This window comes from Drosophila suzukii, chromosome 2R (assembly GCF_043229965.1).
Source record: "Drosophila suzukii chromosome 2R, CBGP_Dsuzu_IsoJpt1.0, whole genome shotgun sequence".
NCBI classification, from domain to species: domain Eukaryota; kingdom Metazoa; phylum Arthropoda; class Insecta; order Diptera; family Drosophilidae; genus Drosophila; species Drosophila suzukii.
Window position 1 is genome coordinate 7,458,953 of NC_092081.1, and position 16,577 is coordinate 7,475,529.

The 16,577-nt window shown below is 43.8% G+C and overlaps 5 protein-coding genes across 12 annotated transcripts; 3 read left to right on the forward strand and 2 right to left on the reverse strand.

The window, feature by feature from the left end:
• The first annotated feature begins 370 nt into the window (after nt 1–370).
• alka (glycine receptor subunit alpha alkaliphile) lies at nt 371–9,717 on the forward strand. 8 transcript variants are annotated; one of them, XM_070995067.1, is made up of 12 exons: nt 429–668; nt 2,378–2,473; nt 2,563–2,715; nt 3,255–3,331; nt 4,813–4,912; nt 4,975–5,150; nt 5,451–5,540; nt 6,750–6,905; nt 6,966–7,330; nt 7,836–7,964; nt 8,049–8,153; nt 8,281–9,717. In XM_070995067.1, exons 3-12 carry the CDS (start codon nt 2,654–2,656, stop codon nt 8,479–8,481), a joined length of 1,461 nt encoding a protein of 486 aa, XP_070851168.1. In that variant the 5' UTR covers nt 429–668; nt 2,378–2,473; nt 2,563–2,653; the 3' UTR covers nt 8,482–9,717. The 8 variants fall into 8 exon arrangements, with proteins under 8 accessions (XP_070851169.1, XP_070851170.1, XP_070851168.1 ...); XM_070995068.1 differs by lacking the exon at nt 2,378–2,473 and having other exon boundaries at nt 371–500; XM_070995069.1 differs by lacking the exon at nt 2,378–2,473 and having other exon boundaries at nt 424–668; nt 7,836–7,952.
• Nucleotides 9,657–13,552, reverse strand: LOC108009516 (periodic tryptophan protein 2 homolog). Its single transcript, XM_017073936.4, has 10 exons — nt 13,430–13,552; nt 13,264–13,376; nt 11,942–13,207; nt 11,547–11,886; nt 11,338–11,483; nt 11,130–11,277; nt 10,834–11,068; nt 10,611–10,772; nt 10,037–10,253; nt 9,657–9,977 (listed from the first exon to the last, which is right to left on the reverse strand). The coding sequence occupies exons 1-10, from the start codon at nt 13,445–13,447 to the stop codon at nt 9,776–9,778; spliced, it is 2,847 nt and encodes a 948-aa protein (XP_016929425.3). The 5' UTR covers nt 13,448–13,552; the 3' UTR covers nt 9,657–9,775.
• Nucleotides 13,553–13,836: 284 nt separating this feature from the next.
• LOC108008637 (pre-mRNA-splicing factor Syf2) lies at nt 13,837–14,840 on the forward strand. Its single transcript, XM_017072516.4, has one exon. The coding sequence runs from the start codon at nt 13,935–13,937 to the stop codon at nt 14,613–14,615; it is 681 nt and encodes a 226-aa protein (XP_016928005.3). The 5' UTR covers nt 13,837–13,934; the 3' UTR covers nt 14,616–14,840.
• Nucleotides 14,841–14,934: 94 nt separating this feature from the next.
• On the forward strand, nt 14,935–16,521 carry Lsm10 (U7 small nuclear RNA associated Lsm10). Its single transcript, XM_017072247.4, has one exon. The coding sequence runs from the start codon at nt 14,976–14,978 to the stop codon at nt 15,402–15,404; it is 429 nt and encodes a 142-aa protein (XP_016927736.3). The 5' UTR covers nt 14,935–14,975; the 3' UTR covers nt 15,405–16,521.
• Prosbeta5 (Proteasome beta5 subunit) lies at nt 15,481–16,559 on the reverse strand. The gene is made up of 2 exons (XM_017072246.4): nt 16,312–16,559; nt 15,481–16,250 (listed from the first exon to the last, which is right to left on the reverse strand). The coding sequence occupies exons 1-2, from the start codon at nt 16,456–16,458 to the stop codon at nt 15,555–15,557; spliced, it is 843 nt and encodes a 280-aa protein (XP_016927735.2). The 5' UTR covers nt 16,459–16,559; the 3' UTR covers nt 15,481–15,554.
• Between the last annotated feature and the right edge of the window lie 18 nt (nt 16,560–16,577).

The window sequence follows — 16,577 nt, forward strand, 5'->3', positions numbered from 1 at the left end:
CTTACCCTTTTTTATTAATATATGAATTATATTATATATGTATCATACATATATATCAAAAACTTGCAGATGGATGCGTGACAGTTATTGAAAAACAGCTCATTCATTTGATCATTCTCTTCTCCTGCCGGAGGTTGGGGGTATGGGGATTAGAAATTCCCAAACACACTTCCAGGGAACCCAACACCAATTTGCGAGCGAACCGAGGCTTGTGCCCATGCAATCGTCCTTCCAGACCCCCTAAGCCATACCCATTCCTAGCCCCAAGCCCCGAACCCAACTCCCTTCATTGTAAGTGGAAACCCGTTACAGTTGGTTGTCGTGCCTGAGCCTCCGCAGAACGTTGGGGGATTTTTTCGTATGTCGTATTAAAGTTGGCAAGGCGAGCGGAGCGGCCAAGAAATTCGCGTATTTTCACAGCTCAGTTCCGTTCCGTTCAGTTCAGTTTAGTTCCTGAGCGAAGGCGAACGGATTCGGGCGCGCGTCGTTCCCGCAGCGCGGTAATTCCCCATATAATACCTAATATCTGAATAATATGCCCTGGGACATGATGGGTGTACTGTGGAGTTCGCGTGAGTCGGGCGTTAAACTCGCGTAATTTTAGGACGTTCTCGGCAAATGGAACCCCCGCTGGAGCATTAATAAATGCCACTAACTACATAATTAATGTAATTGCTGGGGATCGAAAATCCTGGTTTTATATAACGAATATACGGCGGCATTCTAGTTCTAAGCCATTTAAGAACTTCCATTAATATTAATCCATGTGTGGGATCTTTGAACTTGGCCGCCCCGAGGATCCTGCCCTCGCATGAATATTAATGGGTTTCATTTTTTGTCATCTGACTTAGTGCGTGTTTTCAATCAAAGTGAAGCCCATCATTCAGCCGAATGTGTGGCAAAAGTATCTGTGAGATTAACGTTATGACATATGGTGTGAGTGATTTAGGCATTCCTGCCCAAGATCCATATCTGTGTGTGCCCACACCACTTGAGTCCGGGCCTAGCCGGATACGGTTCATCTCACGATCTGCATACACCCGTATTTTTTATATACTACCTATGTAGATATATGTATGGTCGCTTGACCGCTGGCAGATCTGGAAGTGGAATTTTTAATTTGCGCGAAAATACCCATTGCCATTGCCAATGTCAGCCGTAGAAAGTAATTTATAGGAAGTGGATGTCCAGGCAATTATGTGTGTGCTGCTGGCCAGGAAGCCTGCAATTGAAAGCCTCGATCTATCCAGTCCATGCCCATCTCCCCGCACCCATGGGATCCCTCGTATCCCCGTATCTGTATCTGTATCTGCCCAATATCGGTCGCATAAATATTCGCATAGATTGAGACGTTACACCGGCCACCGCGAAAGCTGTCTGTCTGTTCAGCGACTTAAGTAAAATTGGCACGCGATTCAATTGAATCTTGGCGAGAAGTGTGCTGTGTGCCCTGTGCCGGGGCAATTACCAGTACATCAGCATTATGCCATGCCTTGACCGCCGGCGGAGCACTTCCACTCCAGCTCCTTCCTCGTCTAAAGCTACAGTGATAACTCCATAGCCTGAACCTCCTGTCGCTCAAGGAATTCCAAAAAAGTTTCACATATAACCTCAAAGTATTGTCTTTTAAAAATTGTATCGAACTCGACTGGAAATTCTTTAAAATGTTTGAAAATATAATATCCTTGGCGCTCTATCTATCCCAACCAATAATAACAGATCAAAAGACTCTTAAAAAGTATAACTAAATCATCATATATCACTAAATTTCAGTTTTTAAGCCATTTTTTATGGATTGTTATCCATTAGGCCTTTCAGTGATATTACTTTTTTTGTGAGGTATATGGATATGGATATGGATAAATGAGGTTTACAGACTGAACTAATAGAGCAACCTAAAGGAATTTGAAGGTTTTTTTTTTAAAATAACATTAAAGAACTATGAGACTTTTAAGGGATATTATTTTATTTGGGAGATACAGGGATTAGCGAGGGATAAGTAATGAATAATCCTAACCGAATCCGATTACTTTAATAACAAAGAAACTGATTTTTGTTTATTTTAAATCAGAGAACTGAATCTCGGTTAGTTCCAGCTATGGAGTTACCACTGTAGATATCATTTTACGACTGCAATCCGCAATCGCACGCCCACACAGCCGGGCGTGGAATCTACATATCACAGATGCGGATACAGATACTCGTATCTAGATGAGCACTCTTTCGCCGCGAGAACCCGACTCTTGTTTATTCGAGTTCCGAACAGCAGCCGAGTCGGAGGCAAAAACCCTGTGGATAGCTATAACCCAAAAAGGACCCATTCCAAATACGATCTGTGCTCTCTCTATCTCTCTTAATACATATATCTTTTGTTCAGTGTTCGTGTCGTATACCAAGTGAAAAAAGCCCCCATAAGAAAGTTAAAAAAAAAAAACAGCCAGAGAGCAAAGAAAAATTCAAATCAAAACAAAATGTAAGAACAGCAGACCAAAGAAACAAAAAATATTAAATAAAATACGCAAAGCAAAGCCAATGCAAATGATCGAAAATATTGTGTTACAGAAACCGAATTATGAAATTCCCACGTCGGTGTAAAGTGAGATGATTTGAGGTCTGTGTTACAAATCCTTTCCCGTGCCGTCGCCCCAACATCATGCTCGACAAATTCAACACAAACGCATTCATATCGTTTGGACTGGGATTCATACTGATGTGGTAAGCTCCAGTTACCGATTCCCATTTCTATTACCATCTGGAGTTCCAACGGCTCCAAGTGCAACCCCCCACTTATCCCAGACCCAGAATCGTTTCCAGTTCAAGGGGAACCTTCGTACTGCCAAATGCATAATCGGTTCGGTTCTGTTCGGATTCGGTTTTGGTTTCAGTTCGAAGAAATACCCATAGCAAGGTCAATTGGATCACAGTCAAATGAGAATCCTGCACGGCATACACGGCCGATTGGAAAGGAGGAAACTAATATTATTATTCGCCTGCCAGGAGGTTAAACAGCGGAACTAAACTGAACCGAACTGAACAGAATCGAATCGAAGCTCCGGCCAGCACGAAGGAAGTTAATTTCAAATTCAGACTTAAATTGACAAAGTTTGCTACAGTTGCATGTGGCAGACATCAGGGGCGAACGAGCCCCAACCTCTAAAAGGGGGTTCCCCTGGTTCCAATATATGTATAATACCCCCCTTATAAAGGACTGCATTTGAATTTCCCCCTTTTGTTTTTCGCTGCTCATTTTGCAGGCTGAGCGAAGCCACGGAAGCCCACATGAACTACACAGCCAAGCCGCGAGTAGTTCTTCCGCCTAATTATGTCAAGGGTAAGTTGAACTATAGCTATAGCTATACCTATACCTATACCTATGCCTATACTATATCCCCTAATAGCCCCCATACCAGCCGCAATTGTTACGGTCTGTGAATCGTACTCCTCGGAGGTGTCCTTTTCGATGCGGTCTCCTTTTGTTTTTAATTGCTAGGGATTGCCCCTCGCTTTTACTCTTTTTGTGATTTCTGATTTGTTTGCACCATGAAACCGCCAACCATGGGATATGGATATGCGTGTTTCGGTTTTTCCTTTACCATTTCTTCCATTTTTTTCTCTCTCTGTTCATTTCGTGACGCGGCGAATTTCAGGGCCTCCGTCTATAACATACTGGGTTAGGGTTACGGGTTACGGAGGTTTTGGGTCTCCCCAGTCTCAGTCTCCCTGATGGGGCTTTTGACGTCATCCGGCATTACGATCGATTAAAATCAAAATAACATTTACCGGCGTCAATTGCCTGCCAGAATTACCGAAGAATTTGTGTAATCCCAAGATCTAAAGGAGAGCTGGAATTAAAGTTCCATTATTCCGTAAATAGTTTCATGCTAAACGGAACCCCTTTACCTGCATGCTTCTATATATAGGTTGGCTTACAGTTTTTATTGCAAATATATATACTCCAGTAACTTAAACATTTATTATTTACCCTTGTTCTGGTTTACACTTATAAATGTTTTATTTGTCCTATTATATATGACTAGAGTTTATTAAGCTCCGATTTACCATAAAATACCCAATGCAATCAAATCATTTTCTGAGAAATAATAAATGACCTGAAACACTTGAAGTTAAATAATAAATCTTCAAAAAGATATAAGTAAAAGCAACAGATGTTTATTAAAATCATATAATAAATCTTTAAAAAAATATATTGAAAACAAGCAGATGTTTATCGAATTGTAAAGGTTTTTAAGCCAATTACTTCGTATTGTCAATAGCAAGTTTTTGATCACTACCGAGTTGTTAAGCTAAATAGATAGAAAGATATAACATGTTATATAATAAATCCCTAGTCTAAATAGAATAAAGAGGATTGCTTGATAAAGAAATCAATTCCTACGAATCCAATATAATCGAACTGCGAACTTTCGACTTATGCAATTTCTGCATTTGTTTGCCAGAGCCCACCTGCAAAGGTATGAATAATTTACCAAAATTACCCAGAGGCGTGTACTCTTCATTTGAGGCAATTGCTAGAGCTAATCAACACCTTTATTCCTATCGATTTTCGCCGGTTGTGTAATACGCATTAAGACCGTAGGCTGCCCCTGAACTTGCCTCACAGAAGAAGCCCGACTTCTTCTTCCTTTTATATAAATTCTTTTTGGGTAGTCCAGACGGAGGCCCCCCTTTTAAAATGAATTCGCGCACGAAAGTTTTGGCCCCTAGTTTTTTAGTCGGGATGGGGAGCTATTGCGCAAATAAAATGTTCACACCCAATGTTGGCTAACCGGAGATCGACTTGATTTATTGCAGAGATACGACCGCCCTCGAAGAAGGGCTCCCCAGTGATAGTAGACTTTAGCATATTCGTTGTAGATATTAACTCAATTAACGTAGAGGATATGGACTTTAGGTAAGTGGCGGCGAACTGGAGCTGGAGAGACCTCAACCGGGAGATCGTAATGGAGCATATAGCAATACTGTGTACATTTTCAGAGTAGACATGTTTATACATCAGCGCTGGCTGGAGTCGCGTCTGGAGATCCCAGATGACATCTTCGAGGAGGGCGACGACTATGTGACGCTGCTTCCAGAGGTCTTTGAGAATTTTTGGCAGCCGGATCCGTACTTTCTCAATTCCAAGATTGCCGGTACGTTCATCTAGCATCTAGATATATCTGTGTAGTATAAGCTTCATGTTTGAGTAGTCTGTGTGTCGATGTGTATTTTACGTATGTATCTTGGACCGGGATTGTTGCACTTTGTCCAGCTGAGCTCATCACCCTATGTGTCTAAAATAAAACATAAAAAAAAACTCTCTAAGTCTGGACCGTTTGTATATAGTAACGAATTACTTTGTTTTCCTTTGTTTGTTTGTTTTTTTCCTAATCCACCGGTTACCTCTACCGACTAACAATTCCCGAACTAACAATACCGATACTTCTGCATAGGATACGGAAGTCCATATGTTGCGTCCACTTCTATGCTACGCAATAAGGGTGAAAGAGATTCGAAAAACTTTCATCTGAAAAAAGATATAAGTATATCAAAAATGACTCTAGAATTCTGTGTTTGCCACTTTTGTGTTTTGCCAAAATCCATCGAAATCGATATCAGTATCAGTATCAGCGCATATCTTCCATCCAATGTATCCTGTATATTCAACATATTTCGAAATCTATCTATATGGACTACGTCCTCGGCCGATTTGACTGAATCCTCTCGTGCCATATAGTTCTTTGTGTGTATATAAAACCCATACATTCCATCCCTAGCGAAAGACCCTGTGTACATTTAAGTATTTTTTTTATAATTTCCCCACCCAATACCGGACCCGCCCACTCGAGGCCCTCATTATACGCACGAAATCCAATCCGGTTCCAATGCCATGGTCAAACAGGACACTCCAATCCACTGTAGAGTCACCTCCTCCCCTGACCATCGCCCACGCTCCGAAAATGAAAATGAAAATTTGCAGTTGCACTCGGAGTCCTGATAAGATCTCACCTTGGAATCACGTGTGCACCCCGTTGGCAATTTGGTTTTTTTCCGTTTTCGGTTGCCATTGTCAACATTTACGAAACAAAAATCGATTTCAAATCGGTCAAGCTTTATTTATATTCGTTGTCACGATTTGTTTTACACCACAACTCAGAATATTAAAACTATTTTTATTTTTCGTTGTCACGATTTGTTTTACAGATGTGATGATTAACATTGTACTTAAATAAATAGTTCTAGAAACGAACCTCTACATTTTTTGCGTAGTTAGTTCCTCTAAATTTATTGAAATACCTACTTTACTTAAAATTCCTATTTTACAATAGTCATTGTGTTAAGTTCCGATTCTTTCATTGATATATTCTAAAACCATTAAAGTATATCACCTCAAGATCACCAATCCTTTTTAAATATACCCCAATATGTTCTGTACTGTTTTGATTCTTAAAATGATTTTTTGTAAAAAATATAAATCTTTATCCCCTTAATTTATTGTAGTATAATTTACTACCATTCCCATTTTAATCACAACCCATTCGTCGTCAGTAGAAAGTCGCGCTTAAACCTAGTCCTAAGGTGATCACGATCACCATCACGGCACCACCAACTGATCCACCTAACCACAGAACCACTGTACCACCACCGAAATGCGCAAAGAAATGAGTCTATCGATGCCAATGCCATAGTTCTAATCAAAACCCATTTGTTCCGCATCTCTGCAACGTCTTCTCGATGTCTTTTCGTTGTAGAAATAGCGACACTGACCCACAAGTTCACGTCGGTGACGCTCTACAAGAACAAGACGGTGCGCTATGCAGCCCGGATGCACGCGATCATCGCCTGCCAGATGGAGTTCCAGCTGTACCCCATGGACATCCAGGTGTGTCCCATCTACATCGAGAGCTGTAAGTGATTGCGCTTTCATAAAAAAGACCTGTCTTATCCGTAATCATCCAATCCCGAAGTCTCATCGAACAACCAGAAGGTTAAGCTGCGCTGGTCGGACTCCGGCGTAACCCTCAATCCGGAACTGAAGCTGCTGCAGTACAATCTGGGCCAGCCCTTGGAGCTGGAGGAGAGCGACGGCTATATGCCGGAGAAGGTCGGGAACTTCTCCCGGCTCACCGTGTACTTCCGCTTCGAGCGCCAGATTGGCCACCACCTCATCCAGACCTTCGCCCCCTCCTCGCTGGTGGTGATGCTCTCCTGGTTCAGTTTCTGGCTGGGACTGGACGCCATTCCGGGCCGGGTCACGCTACTGGTGACCTGCATGCTGACCCTGGTGACCATGTTCACGGGCGCCGACATCCCGCCAGTGGCCTATGTAAAGGTGAGTGAAAGCTACTTCTTACAATTACTAATATATCTTTTGATTTTCATGGATTTATGGTTACAAACAGTTATCTAATCCAGTTTTCAAGTTTTAAAGATTTTTATATCAGAATAAAACATTAAAGATAAAAAATTGTGACTCCGACAATAAGATCTATAACCGACAGGTAGAATTTTAATGCAATTCGAAGAAAAGGAATTTTAAAAATTATTTTTAAACAATTTGATAATTTAGTATAAAGGGAATTAGATTTCCTTACCCCCCTTCTAAAGATGGTTTTAAACCAAAAATTAGTTTAAAACCAACCGTTAGTTTAACATGAGGACGAGAAAACGGTCTATTATGATCACTAACTATTTTCTTGACTCAAGAAATAATTCTATTTTCCAAAACTGATTAAAACTTAAAGGATAAAATCCATTTGCGATTCTTATTCTAGTAAAGGAATAATACACTTTACATGACGAGATAATATATCCGGCTTTCCTATCTCTCGTTTCAGGCCCTGGACCTCTGGATGGCCGGCTGCATGCTGTCCGTGTTCGCCGCCCTGGCCGAGTTCGTGGTGGTGAAAGTGCTGGACGTGCAGTACCAGTACCAGGTGAACCGCATTCCAAAGGTACTGCCCATGGTAAGGCAGCTGTGGGGATATCGCTTTAATAAGTAATGCCACCTTCTTGTCGTTCCGATTCCTATTTCGATTCCATTCGCGTAGCGCATCAGCAACATGGAGAAGGGTCAGTGTGCGACGGTGGCCAGTTGGGAAGGAGGAGCGGTGCGGTCGCGGAAGGCCACCCAGACGCCCACGACACCGGGCCAGGTGAGCTATTAGCCACTGATATGCGGGGGGAACCAGTGCAGCTGTCATGTCAATGGCATGTACAGCTCTAAGAAATATTCAAAACAATTTGGAAATATATAAACATTTTGATTCCACTACTCCATAGACCTCGCTGCAGGGAAATGGTGGACCGCCAAAGCCAGCCAGACGACAGAGCCTACTTTCCGTGGCCTGGACGGATACGGATACCGGCGTGGAGAAGATCATGTGGCGGGAGATTGACAAGGTATCCCGCGCCGTATTCCCCATCCTGTTCTTTGTGTTTGTACTCCTGTACTGGCCGATTCTGCTGATGAAGTCGTCCTAGGATTTGGGGAGCTCCAGACTGCACATGTCTGGACTCCGTTAAAAAGTGAAACGAAACCGAATCTGTTGATGGAACTATAGCTGGACTGGATTTAGAGCCCAAGTGCAATGCCAAAGACGCCGTCTTTGGATCTTAATATCTGCAAAGAGAGCGGGACTTCACAACTCGCTCTGTCATCGAAGTACAAGAAAGTCTACTGTTACCTACATAAGTGCGTGCATGGGTTATACCAAAAACCTAGATCGGGTACATCGAATGTACTGAGTATATAGCTTAGTTATGGACTAATTGCTCACGGAGAATGTATTGTTCATTTGAGTATTTGCTTTGTACAAATCCGATCTTGTATGGAACAATGCCGATAGCTCCCCCTATATTATTTGGAAATCTATGCCACGAACGAAGAACTATATATCTATTTCGAACACCGCGCACTCCCCCACAGGGTCAAAAGCTTCAGCTACTCTAGGCATTAATCATGACCCACATCGATATAAACCAATTTTAATTTAGTTCTGCCTTATATACACCGGATGATACTAATGAAATGTATATCACTGTGCTAGTGACAATACCCACAATCGAAAAGGGTGGTCCCTACTTTGAAAGTAAACACACTCTCTCTACAACTGCGAGCTACACGCATTAATCATTTTCGGGCAAACGATTTTAATTGAACTTTTGTATTAGGCTTAAGCAAATCAGCCAAGACATGGAATTGGTGCTTTACGAAGATAATAATAATACAATGGCCTCTAAGGATATTTGGATTGTAAATATTGAACCGAACAGTGAATGCTTTTAGAGATTTTTACATACATATTTAGAATTATTTATCCATTATAGCGCATTTTAATGCAAACATTAGAGCTGTGGCTTTTACATCTAATACTAAAATTGACCTGTAGTTCAAACAGCGCACATCAGGCAGAATTTTTGAAAATATAAACATATATATATTTGTTAAGCTAAATCGAGTTTATATTTGATATGAAAATACGGACACAATGTAAATAAATTACATCACTACTATATATATATATTACATGCATATATTTATCTAGGATGGTAATAGCTGTACCAAGTTAAGTTTATATAAATATCTATATTCTTTCCATCTTTTAAGTTATGTTGTTCACTCAGCTATTCGTAGGTCAGTGAACCCTCTAATAATGTTATCGAAAGCTTTAAATTTATTCTTAATAAAAGACAAGGCGCGTACATCTATCAAACAAACTAATAGTTGGTTTTTATAACAGCGTTAACAGCTAATCCTTGGGGATATATATTTAGCCTATATATCTTCTTCGGAACCACTGTCACTTTCCTCCTCATCGCTAAATTGCGACTGGCCATTCTCTTCATCCTTTGATCTGATCAGTAGCATTTCCTCATCGCTATCTTCCTCCACGGTTTTCGTTTTGCCCTCATTCTCCTGCTCCAATTTATCCGCTCTGTCCAGGAGAACCCTTAACGTATACTTGTTATAGTCGCAGCTGGAAAAATAAAGATGATTTAGTCAAAATGGATCACCCAACCTATAACTTATACTCACATCTTATTGAGCATTTCGTACTTCCTCGAAAGCACTTCGTGCAGGGCCAGCAGTCCCGTGTGCTGGAAGACTCCATCCTGGTTTCCGTGCTTGGTCAACAGACAGCAGCTCCATTGCAAATAAAACTCGATGTGGGGCGTGGACTGCAGATGGCGGGCCAATTGTTGCAGCAGTCGCTGGGCAAACTCCGGCGACAGATCCGCACAAACGAGTTCGACTAAAAAGGAGGAAAGGGAGCAGGGATTCAGTATGCATGCAATGCAGGCACGTGCTGGCAGAGCTGTTTATGGCCAGCCATTTGCATGTAGTGTATAGTACGTATGCAGGTGGTATTGGAAGGGGTTATTAACCAAGGTGAGCGCTGGGGCGAGGACCTTGAAACTGTTTATTAACACAGCAAAAGTGCAAATTTGCACATTCGATCGGAGCACGGAGAACGGAGTCAGGGCAAACAGGCGACCGCCTCTTCGGCGGAGTGTGTCGCCGCTATTTTTAGTCGCGGCTGGGCTGAAGGTTGCCGAAACTGACAAGGACTGGCCTCCGAGTGCAGCAGGCGATTTAGCATTTTACTCACTGTCCTTATACGGCACTCGCTCCAGCACTAGGGCAATCAAATTGGGCTCGTTAAGCTTCAGGGACATGACCAGCGCCTTGGTGTAGTTCTGCTTTTTGAGGGACTCGTGGACCGCTTTCGGCGTCACTTCCAGCGATAGGTCGAAAGGATCGAAGACAACGCCTAAATAGGAAATTAGTAAAATTAATATCATCATTTAAATGCAAAACAAACTATAGCACACCCTTATCTAATGCATAAATGCAGAGTCCTTCGGTTCCTGCAGCTGCAAATGCCTGACCTGTGGGTGAGAACTTCACAGAGAACACTCTAACCTCCTGCTGGAAGCGTCTGGAGGACATGTCTCCGCTTCGTACTCCCGGCAATCGAATAGCCACCTTGCCGCCCTCCAGCTCTTCGCGGTCCTCCACCAAGGCCATATTACCAAACTCACTCATGTGTTTACGACTGATAAAGTCCTGTCAATTGAATTTAAAGCTTAAATAAATATATATACCTTACGTTTCTAAAAGTACTTACATTAAGACCATCTAAGCTGTGGTTTTGTGTGATTTCGAATTTCTTCAGAAGTATAGCCTCCCTGACATGGTATATACAGATGTTGGCCGACTTTCCAGCAGCCAGTATGAACTCTCCATCCGCAGAATACTCAATGGTGGAGAAATAACTTACAGGAAATGCAAATGTTATATAAAACATATGTAATTTTAAATCCAAAACAACTCACTTGGCCTGGGCATTCTTTTTCGCTGTGATTATATCAGTTTCTAGGCGTCCACCACTCAGATCATTACGACCTTCGATGGTGGTAACTTGACCGGCAGATTTGATATCAAAAATGGTTATATTACCACTCAAAGTGGCCACGGCAATCTGAAAAGTTAGGGATGGGATATTAAATAGAGTACAGTAAGTCCTGACAATAAACACACTTACCTCTTCACCACTGGGACTAAAAGTAACATTAGTTACATCCGAAACAGCATCAATGGTTTCGTGCTCGCTGTTGCTCTCCAGGCAGTTCCAAATCTTGACGGTTTTGTCCCAAGAACCAGACACCAAGGTGGAAGACGTGGCCACTGGGGAAAAGGCCAGCGATACCACTGGTCCCTCATGCCCACTGATAATCTCCAGCAGCTTGCCCGTCTTGACCGACCAGAGGAATATGTCGAATACGTCCTGGCCGCCAGCCACAACAAACTCACCAGAGTAATCCACAGCCACGCACGAAAACTGAACCGGATTCGGTGAGGTGAAAGTTCTGAAGTTGCGATACCTGAAATGAAAGAGGCATTAGTTGCCTGGCTTTTTAGACCCTTCGAAATATCTACCTGTTTACATCAAAAGCACGCACAGTGCCGTCCAGAGAGCTGCTGACCAGGAACTTCTTGTTCCTGCTGAACTGTATGCCAGTTACTCCACTGGTGTGCTCGCTGAAGGTGACAAAACAGAAGCTGCTCTGAGTGTTCCACAGTTTAACCTTGGAGTCTTCGCCGCCAGTGGCTATGAACTGGCCATCCGAGGAGTAGGCAATGCAGGTCATCTCGCTGCTGTGTCCCTGCTGCTTCATGATGTACTGCTCGCTCTGCCACTCCCAAACCAGAAGTTGTCCGATCTCGCGGGAGGCCAAAGCCACCCAGTCACCTGTGCAGTTGAACAGGGCAGCTGAAATGGGATACTCGGAGATGCTTAGCGAGTGAATCATGTTCACGTCGGGCAGTTCGTACAGGTAGAAGGCTCCGGAGCTGAAAGCAACCACCAGGACCTTGGTGCGTGTGTTGTAGTTAGCTGCGGTTAGTTGGACATCCCGCTGTTCCTTGCGCGGCTCATCGGCCAAATAATGGCGGGTAATTTTCTTGTAGAAGAAGGGATGACCCTTTTTCTTTTCTTCATCTTTTATGTCGTTAACATCTTCGACTCCTTTGGAGGAGTCCTCCTTCAAAGCCTCCTTTTCCACCATATTTTCAACGTCGTCCTCGGACTCATTGTCGGGATCGGCCTTTTTCTCCCTCTTCCTTTGAGGAGGAGCATTTGGTGGCCTCTCTGCATCTTCCAAATCCGAGGGAGCCATGCTGCATTCCCACAAACAAAGCTGTCCATTGCGACTTATGGTGTTCATGTGCAAACTATTCGCCTCAAAGAAACAGGCCACAATGGCATCCGTGTGTCCACTTAGGTTGAAGGTGCGGAAGTTCTTGGTAAAGTTCATGGCACAGATTTTAGTGGAGCTATCCCGACAGCCGATGGCCAGAAAGCGGGAGTCAGAGGACCAGTCCAGCCATGTGATATCGTCGTAGCCGCCGAGGATTCTGCGCCGCAGTACAAAGGGATTGTACTCGCCGGTGATTTCACCCGGGGCACAGAATACGAGCACCAGATTCTGGACAGCGACGGCGAAGTAGGCGCCATTTGGACTGAAGCAGATGCACTGGGCGCCTCTCTGGAACTTGTGCCGATGTATCACTGTGCAGGACATCATGCTGATGAGCTGCGCCTCTCCCTTTTCGTTGACTGCGATCAGCAAGCTGCCATCTGGCGAAAGAGCCAGGTTTGTATAGTTGTAACGAGATTGCAGGGACAAGGTGCGTGATTTGTTGCTAAAAGGGAATGGAATGTATTTATGATATCCTTGGTTAAACGGACAGTAACTCACTTTTTCAAATCGTAGACCGTTATTCTATTGCCAACCGGACTGATAACCGAATTTCCATCCGGTGTGAAGACCAAGTTGCCATTGCGATATATTGTGCCCAGCAGATTGGAAAACTGTGACAAAATGTATTAGATATTTGTATGGATAGTTCGTGGCATGTACTTACTTTGTAGGAGAATTTCATTTTATGGCTGGTTTTTAGCAAAAACCACGAGCAAAAATATAAACAAAAACTCCTGCACGTGTTGAGGTAAACAGCACATGAAATGTCAAATGTACTAACGCGTTTTAAAATACCACAGAACAGTATATACCAGATAAGCGCAACAGATGGGAAGACAGACTAGTGACGAACACAAGCTTCTTTAAGTAATGGAAGGGCAAACTTTTAACTTTGAAAGCCTTCTTAATGGGTTAATAAAACCTAGTTTAAATGAGTAGAACTTAATAAATAAGAGGTAAAACATGTAATTAATAAATTGAACTTTTAAAAATGACATTTACTGCCGCCATTTACTGTAGCAGAGTTGCCACTTGTCCAAAACAGCTGATGTCACTGGGGCTGCTAACGCGGTTTAATACCACAAAACCAGATCGACAACACAAAGGAAGATAAACAACGTAAATTCACAATTTCCAAAAGATAAATTAGTTTCCCAAACAAACAAACAATGGAGACGACCAAAACGGCTGCGGAGAAGCTGGCGGAGCGCAAGGCGCGACTACTGGAGCTGCACAAGAAGCGGCAGGAAGCCCGCACGGACAACCACCAGGAAGTGGTGGCCGAGGACGCCCGCAAGAAGCTGCCCAAGAACTGGGAGGCCCGCAAACGCCAGGCGGAATGGATCCTGGCGGACGACAAAGCGCGCTCCGAGGCGCAGGCGGCTGGCAAGGATTACGAGCGCCTCAAGCTGCTGGAGGTCTCCGCCGTGGACGCGGATCGCATTGAGAAAAAGCAGAGGCGCAAAGACAATCCCGATCTAGGATTCTCCACCTACGAGGCGCAAACAGCCAGGCAATACAACAGATTGGTCAAGAGCATGCCCCCCCGCGACATGGAGAAATACGAGCGGCAAAAAGAAGAGCTCGGCGACGCCTTCTACGGCGGTGCACACACCACTTTGCACTCAAGGACGAAGGACACTCCGGGTGCCATCAACAAAATGGTCCAGGATCTGGATCAGCAGATCGAGCGCCGCAAGAAGTACTCGCGCAGGAGGATCTACAACGACGACGCGGATGTGGACTTTATCAACGAGAGGAACTCCAAGTTCAACAAGAAACTGGACAGATTCTACAGCGAGCACACGGCCGAGATCAAACAGAATCTGGAGCGCGGAACAGCTATCTAGGTTTAGTCTTTCTAATTTCGTAACTATAAGTTTATAATTCGAAGAGTACCTAATTTACCCTGTCTATGTACATTAAGGGATTTCCTCCTAAGCCAATAATAGACCATTTTCATTAAATTTGTTTATATAACTAACAGAACTTTTTTATAAGATCAATCCATCAAAAAGTAAATACATACTTTCAATAGAAACGAATTGCCTAATAAAACACAATGGTAAAATTTACGCACAAACATGACATTTTTAAGTTGTAATAGTTTACTTCATGGTAGTTTATTTTGAAAACAAATAAAATATTTGTAGCAAGTTGGCAGCTCTGCTAGCTTGTGCAAAAAAATTAGTTTTAAATTTGTAGCGACAATGCAGCAGTTCAGTTCGCGGGAGAAGTATATGGTGTCCAACACCTTGAATTGCTGGCCCATTATGCTGCAGGGCCATTCCGTGCTCATAGATCTGCAGAATGAGACCTCCGTGGCCGGAATCATCGATATAGCCGATGGGCACATGACATGCGAACTCATCCATGCAGTTTTCATTGATCGCAACGGAGGTCAACATCCCTTTGATCACTTCATGGTGCGGAATCGCATGATCCGGCAGATACACATTCCCGCGCATTTGGATGCCGAGCAGGAACTTCGAAAGGCCATGGAACGCGGTGTCCTGCGAAGGACGCGAGTAGAAACCAAGAAGGGAAAGCGCACGTTCAAGCAAAAACGAGCGGATATACGACACAAGGAAACCCTGCAGATGATCTCCCAGCAGAAGAAGGAACAGAAAGAAACTTAGACTATATAAGCCCCCTCAGTATGTTTATTTATTCCCTGAAATGCAAACTTTCCAATATTAAGTGAAAAAAACAGTCTACGTTATGTTGATTTATTCCAAGAATTACAAACTTCGTTTTATAGAATATCTTATATTCCCCTAATCCAAACTCTAGTTAGCGGCCTGCTGCTGCTCCTTGTACTTGTAGTGCAGCTCCGTGCAGTCGGTGTTGGAGATGTTGACCCAGCCGTCTTCCTTAATGTGATACACGCGAATGATACCGCCGGAGTAGGCATCCCTGAAGGTGGCATGGTAGATGGCTCGGCGTCCCAGCTCCTGGGCCTCCTCGTCCTCCAGATCCCAGTGGTAGCCGGAATCTAGCACTCCGTAGGCGTACAGCGATCCACTGCCCACGGAGAACAGATTACCAGGAGTGCGGGATCCCTCCGAATCCACGTAGTACAGACCAGGACCACGTTTATCGTAACCGGCCAGCATCATGCCCATGCTCAGGCCCATGCCCTTGTATTCGTGGGCAATATTGGCCATGATCTTGCTGGCGGCGGCCACCGAGATGCGCTCCTTGTTGCGAAGCTCGTGCAGGCGGCACTCCTTGGACAGGACCCTGTCCCAGTACACACAATCGGCGGCGCCACCAGCCAGGGTGCCCAGCATGAACTGGTTGATCTCCACGATCTTCTTCATCGACTGGGAGCCAATGTACGATCCACCGGTGGCACGGGAATCCACGGCCAGGAGAACGCCGCCCTTGAACTTGAAGCCCAGTGTTGTGGTGCCGTGATCAAAGTCGATTTTGATGCCGGTCTTGTCGGCATTGGCCTGGATCTGGTTGAGGTTGTGAAGGGGCTGCAGGGGTAGCGAATATATAGTAAAATCCGTAGAAGAATTGAAGAATCAAGAAACTCACATTCTCGAATGGCGGAGCAGCCAGTGTGTAGGGATTGGCCAGATTGCAGTTAAGCACTTTTAGATCGTCGTCCGCATCCTCTGAAGACCAGGCGGTGGGCTTCATGTAAGGAGCATTGTTTATCTTGCAGATTTCAGCCAGAGCCATTTTTAAAGATCCTATAAAACAATTGGAAAAGTTAAACGCAGAATGCCGAGATGACAAACAAAATTGGTTTCCCTGCTAGTGTGACCGTACTGTAGTGCGCCAATTAGACCAACTATCGG